The 6,978-nt window shown below is 46.4% G+C and overlaps 1 protein-coding gene across 2 annotated transcripts in view; it reads left to right on the forward strand.

Moving 5' to 3' along the window:
- MTHFD1 (methylenetetrahydrofolate dehydrogenase, cyclohydrolase and formyltetrahydrofolate synthetase 1) overlaps positions 1 to 6,978 on the forward strand; it is a 75,769-nt gene that overhangs the window by 64,792 nt on the left and 3,999 nt on the right. For both annotated transcript variants that reach the window (XR_014562536.1, XM_083732569.1), the window contains exon 27: positions 6,777 to 6,885. Coding sequence is in view for 1 of the 2 variants with exons in the window: in XM_083732569.1 (XP_083588695.1) it covers positions 6,777 to 6,866 (90 nt within the window). In the remaining variant the exon portion in view is untranslated. The remainder of the gene's footprint in view (positions 1 to 6,776; positions 6,886 to 6,978) is intronic.

Below are 6,978 nucleotides of genomic sequence, written 5' to 3' on the forward strand. Positions count from 1 at the left end.
GGGTGGAGATGTTCCTTCAGGTATACTGGGCCGAGGCCGTTCTTAACCTGAGGTACCACTTTAGCTAATGGGGCCTCACACCACCGCCGCACGATTTCTGTTCTCATCCTGAAGCAAAGTTCTTAACCCGAGGTACTATTTCTGGGTTAGCGGAGTCTGTAACCTGAAGCATCTGTAAGTACCACTGTATACTGATACATCACAATGTCTGAAAGAAAGATGGAACTATGTAGAGGCATTAGCTGGCTTCATGGTTTTTCCTGCATCACAATTTTTGCCAGCGCCTGCGCTTGTGATTCGCTGGAGTCAATGGAGAGCTGAGCAGGCAGAGAGAAGCATTGGCTGGCTTTGCGGTTTTTCCCACATTGTGATTTTTGCAAAGTACACACACACACACACACACACCATGATTCATAATATATTGCCAGGTCAAAAATTGTGAAACTGATATCACAATAAGGATTTCAAACCAGTTTTGGACAATATATTGCCCAGCCCTACTGTAGGCGTGATTACCCCTGGCAAGATGTCATGGACTGACTGGTTGCAGAGGAATGGTGGGAGGAGCCAGCCAGGGAACCCCCAAGGGAAGGAGGCTCAGAGCCTGGGAATTGGTGGTGGGATGATGATGAGCGGTCAGAGGGAGAAGAGGGATCAGACTGGGAGGAGGAGGAGGTGTTGGAAGCTGAAGAGGTAACAGGGCTTAGTGAGCAGGAAGAGTCTGGGGCAGAGAGCAGTGCAGACTCTGAAGCTGAAGCAGAGGCTGGAGGGGAGGGGACCAAAAGGCAGAGTGAAGACAGGCTGCTGAAGAATCCAGGGAGTCCCCACTTCCTGCTGCGACCAGCTCCGCTCCCTCCTTGGTCTCCAAGAACACACAGAGCAATTCAAAGAGTGGGGCAGAGATGAATTGTGTGCAGCTGCAGTTTGAGACTGTGTGGGGAGTCAAGGAGCCTTAGGGGTGGAAAGATGGGAACATCCAGGCCTTGCAACTGCATCATCGGGGCAAGACCTCCTGAAAAGCGTTGCTGAAACCACTAGGCCCGAGCTGCGGTTTGTTTCCCTCAGTAACTATTTACTTGAGTGCTTTATTTTTTTTGCTGACAACCTACACCTGACACAAGCCACTCAAAAACCAAAGACTTATTCTGGCAGTCTTGGGAGCACCGTTTGTTGTCAGCCAGAGGGGAGGGGGTGCGCTCAGGGGGTTGAATTTGGTCTTTGACTCCACCGACGTTCTCTTTCAAACTGCATCCCAGAATAAGCACACGTCAGCCAACGAGGCCATTAGCATAATCTTTATGCTTAACATTATTAAAACCCACTCGCTCAGCGCAGTGTCGTTGCTCCCGTTAACATCACTTCAAAACGCTAAGATTATAAGGAGCCCTGCGGGTCGGAGCTGGTTTTGTAGCCGGGCTGCTGGAGGAAGCCTTGTATTATGGTCTGCATGGCACAAACCTGCAGTCCCCTCCCTCCCTGACTGTTTGCAACCTCCCCAGAGAGCGCCAAACACTCGTCTCTTTCTCACTTTTGTGGAAACATTCATAGCCCTACCAGATGTGGGAGTGGAAAGGAGAGAATGGATGTATTATGCTTCCCTGTACTTCAGATCAGAGGTGCACAGCGAAGGCAGCATTTGTTCCTTCTACCCTGTGACAACCGCCCACTCGCCCTGCAAAGCTCAGGAACAGAATAAGCACCAGAGGCCTATTGAACGCAGCATCCTGCGGCCAGCCCAAAGTCCTTGAGATGCCCATAAGGAGAACAGAACCGCCCTAGGAATCTCCTGTTGCAGCAGCTGAAATTCAGAAGCATCAGTGCCTCTAATCCTGCAGGGAGCAGTCATCATCCTGACTAGTAGCTACAGATATAGTCTTCTCCTCCATGAATTTATCCTAATTCCCTTCTAAAGCCTTTTTCAGCACGACATCTTATAGTAAGGAACAAGTGGACTGGGAAGATTGTGGCTGGAAGGCTATTGGTATAGGTTATTTTGCTCTGGTTGAATTTATTTGGGTGTGTGGGATAGGAGGGTGTTTTTTTTTAAAGCAGTATTTTCAGAGTTGCATCCTGTTCTCTCCATCTCCCACAGCAGAATGGGATGGTATAAACTTGAGCGGATGGAACATATTGCTGTGGTCTGCAAACGGGCGATGCAATTGATTCTGTCTGTCCCCAATCTAGAGAAGATAAGGAGACTGTTAATCTCCGGGTTGTGGGTTCAAGCCTCATGATGGGCAACAAGATTCCTGCATTGCAGGGGTTGGACTAGATGACACTCGTGGTCCCTTCCAGCTCTACAATTCTATGATTCTAGTGAGCTCTATAGTTCAACAATGTGAGGAAGTCTTTTTCTTTTTCTTTTTTCTGTCCTGAATTTGCTGTCACCATATGGCTTCGTTGAATGACCCTGGCCTCTAAGAATTACAAGGGAGTGGGGGGAAATACGTATTTCACCCACTTTTTCCACACTGTACATTACGTTATGTACCTTTATTGTGTGTCCTGACTTGCTTTTTTCTAAACTATAAAGTCCTAAATCTTTTAGTCTTTCCTCGTAATGGATTGCTGCAGTCCCCTGGTCATTTGGTTCCCCTTTTCCAGCTCTACAATACTCTTTTTAGAGGCGCAGCAGCTAGTACTGTAAACAATATTCCCTTTTTTTGTAAATTTTTTATTTATATTTTTCCATTACAATTTTTTAACATTTCATTGAATAGAACTATATATTCACAATCTTCGACTTCCCTTCCCTCCCCCTTCCATTGTTCTCTTTATTTATCCATCACAACTGCATATTCTAATGACCCCATATGTTCACATTCTCTCCCTTGTAAACAGTATTCTTCATATTATCCTGGCCTGAGACAACACTCACTATTATATATTTTTATGGATGGGGCAACACAGCCCTCTTGAACAACAAAGATGCAAAAGTGACTTGATTTACGAACACCTTTCCCCTCCCTACGCTCATTAAAATATTTGTGCTATAAGAGCAAGGCTGTGGGAAAGGGTGAACACTGGCTTTGAATGGGCGGGTCTGAAAGTAGCAGGTGCAAAACGTAAAGGACGGCTTAAATCTCCACCTTTTCTTGCTGATTGTCAGCCCTTGGGTGTTTCTGGTGGGCTTGTACCGATGTGAATAAACATCATCTCTCCCTGCTTTTTTAAAGTTCTGTTATGTAAAGTTCTTTAAGAGAAGGGAGAAAGATCTGGACACATACTATGTAGGGAGAGAGAGCGCACATAGTAGAGATTTTGTGCAAGAAAAGCACCTCAATGGTAATTTTCCCGGGCTGCCCAAATCTTGTAACGCAATCCTAGCCATGTTGTTTTCAGAATTAAATCCCAGCGTATTCAGTGGGGCTTTCTTCCGAGAAAGTGTGTTTTGAATTGCAGGCGAAGGTCGTCCCACCCACAGTGAACTGAGTTCTGCAAGCAGCTTGCTGTATAAGGAAGGGCATCTTGAAGGTGAAGCAGAAAAAAAAAATCCTGCTTCTCTTGCTCAAGATTAAGCAAACCTTCCCGGCATGTTCTGATCGAACGGCGCTAGAGAGTTATAAATCCAAAAAAGGGGGGAGGGGGGAATAGGAAGCCTCTTGCACAGAGAATTTGCTGCTTCTTTGTTGCCGTACCTGCTTATTTTCTTGAGCAAATGGTTAAGCCAGGCATTAAATGGCTTTGCTGGTCTGCAAGCCCTGCTACGGCCGACTTCTGTGAGAAGATTTGCAGCCCTTTGTATGCTGGTCGCTGTTATGTCTGCAGCTGCGTGAACGTCCCTAACCTCTATTAACCTGCCATGTCTGCTGCCTGCAGATGTACCCATTCAGCACTGACGCCGAAATCCCGGCCGCAAAGGCAAATGTTAAGACCTTGTAAATGGAGTTGTAGACAAGGCTCACTTATTCTGGGTGGGAAGAGCGAGTAGCTTGAAAGCTCGTGCCGTAATAGATGTACTAGTCTCTAAGGCCCCATCTGATCTCCTGGTTGAATCCATACATTCCCCCAACCCTCCTCTTTGCAATCAAAGGAGGTTAACAAGACTAGCAAAAAGAAAAAGAAAAAACACTATTTAGAATTCATTCCCATAATGTTCTGGGGAGCCAGATGGGAGCCATTTTCAGAGTGTAATAGGTTTGCTTTGTGGGTTGTTGGGGTTTGGTCTGGTTTTTAATCAGAAATGCTGCTTGCTGGAAATATTCTCGTCTTTTCTTGTTTTTTAAGCACACGGGTTAATCTTTTAAAAATGTCTCTCGCGAGCCCGGCTCACCTGCAGAAAGAATACCGCTGATTAAGGGTTATGATCCCTTGTGTGTGAAGCGAGCCTTCTAAGGAGCTGCATAAAAATGTACCGTTGCTTCAGAAGTAATCTTAGCGGAGGGGGGTGGAAATACGTCAGCCAATTTATAGCTCTGTCTTGCTTTAAGACTCTGTTGCCTGCATGGCCCACCAGCCAGGATTAAGATATTGGAAGCGAAGCGGGGGCTCATGTCTCAGCTAAACTTGGAGCTTTCTTTCGCAGTGCTGAGCAGAAAATTCTCCATCCACCTAATTGAGCTCTTTGCAAAATGGGAGAAAGAGAGGTGGAAATCTTTTTCTCTCTTTTTGAAAGAAAGAAAGAAAGAAAAACGAATCGGAAACGTGATTAAGGTTCATCACCTAATGCCTGGTGTGGGAAAAGTGAGTGGAGATGCTTTTCATTCTCCCTTCTCCAAACTACAAGGTCATTCCATGAAACTGCATGGTGGGCGATCAAAGCAGAAAACAGCGTCTTCCTCACACAGTAAAATTGCAGAGCTGGAAGGGACCCCAGCTGTCCTGTGTGAGTGTCTGGAGGCAGTTGGAGGATGGATGGCAGCTAACAGATTGAGGTTGAATCCTGACAAAACAGAAGTACTGTTTTGGGGGGACAGGAGGCGGGCAGGTGTGGAGGACTTCCTGGTCCTGAATGGGGTAACTGTGCCCCTGAAGGACCAGGTGCGCAGCCTGAAAGTTATTTTGGACTCACAGCTGTCCATGGAGGCGCAGGTCAGTTCTGTGTCCAGGGCAGCTATCTACCAGCTCCATCTGGTATGCAGGCCGAGACCCTACCTCCCCGCAGACTGTCTCGCCAGAGTGGTGCATGCTCTGGTTCTCTCTCGCTTGGACTACTGCAACATGCTCTACGTGGGGCTACCTTTGAAGGTGACCCGGAAACTACAACTAATCCAGAATGCGGCAACTAGACTGAGGACTGGGAGCGGCCGCCGAGACCACATAACACCGGTCTTGAAAGACCTACATTGGCTCCCAGTACGTTTCTGAGCACAGTTCAAAGTGTTGGTGCTGACCTTTAAAGCCCTAAACGGCCTTGGCCCAGTATACCTGAAGGAGCATCTCCACCCCCATCATTCTGCCCGGACACTGGGTTCCCTCACTGCGAGAAGCCAAGTTACAGGGAACCAGGCAGAGGGCCTTCTCGGTAGTGGCACCCGCCCTGTGGAACGCCTCCCACCAGATGTCAAAGAGAAGAACAACTACCAGACTTTTGGATGACACCTGAAGGCAGCCCTGTTTAGGGAAGCTTTTAATGTTTAATGCAATACTGTATTTTAATATTGTGTTGAAAGCCGCCCAGAGTGGCTGGGGAAGCCCAGCCAGATGGGCAGGGTATAAATTATTATTATTATTATTATTATTATTATTATTATTATTATTATTATTATCATCATCATCATCTAGTTCAACCCCTTGCAATGCAGGAATCCTGCTCACAGCCATCCCTGGGTCAGTGTATAGTTTAACTATGGAATTTGCTTCCACAACGGACTTTTAGAAGACATCTGAAGGCAGCCCTTTAACGTCAGGATCCGCCCATAGTGGCTGTGGCAACCCAGTCAGATGGGTATCATACTACTACTACTACTACTACTACTACTAATAATAATAATAATAATAATAATAATAATAATAATAATAGATTAAGGTAGGTAGCCGTGTCGGTCTGACACAGTCAACATAAAAAAATAAAAATTAATTGTCCAATAGCACCTTAGAAACCAACTAAGTTTGTTCTGGGTATAAGCTTTTGTGCGCATGCACACTTCTTCAGATACACAATACTAACAATAGTTATTAATCAGGGTTCAGATTTGAACATTAGCAACCCACAAAGACCACAGGCTCAAGATTGTAGCTGAAACGAATCCATACGTTTACTGGTGTTTCATTCAAAGCGTACTGTTGCCTTCTCGTGAACTTTGAAGCCAAACTCGAAGCAATGAGCTTTCCTCTCGTACTTTCCCAAAGAGCCCCACCCAAAACAGCAGGGGCCTCTTTGCAGCAACTAAGAGAGCAGCTGGCGTTTTGGATGGGGGGGTTTTTGGCTGGAATGCCGAAGAACTGGCAGGCAGATGGAACTGTACTTTCTTAATTCCTCCCATACCTCCTTTCTAGTAGATCCTTTGCTGGAAAGAAGATCCCAGCTTTGCTCCCCTGTCCCTTTCTCCTTGTGAAGCCACAGGGCAAATGTCAGCTGTACCAGTGGCAATCCTGCCTCGGAAGAGAGGTGTCAAGTTTTTCAGTTGTCTAGCCAGCAGGAAGAGGGTTGAAATGCCTTTGCCTTGGTGGTCTGCTTCCTGCTGGTAATAGGACTTTGGCTTCAAGCTGGTCCACTGACATGACCCAGATCCAGCAAGGAAGCTCTTAATGTTCTTTGCTCCTGTTTCCAGCTCCAGTTCTGATATTTGTTCAGTTTGTTTCAGTTGATTTTTTTCCCTTTTAATTCCTTCCAGATGAGCACAATGCCGGGACTTCCAACTAGGCCTTGTTTCTATGACATTGACCTGGACCCAGCGACTGGAGAAGTGACCGGCCTGTTCTAAAATGAACTGACAATCCAAAGTGAGTACTTCATTGCTCGCTATCCTGTGCAGGACTCTCTGCTTGCAACTGCTGGCTTTTTCCTAGCTCTGCAATCACGCCTGTTCCCACCAT

This window comes from Podarcis gaigeae (assembly GCF_964106915.1).
Source record: "Podarcis gaigeae genome assembly, chromosome: 1".
Classification (NCBI taxonomy): domain Eukaryota; kingdom Metazoa; phylum Chordata; class Lepidosauria; order Squamata; family Lacertidae; genus Podarcis; species Podarcis gaigeae.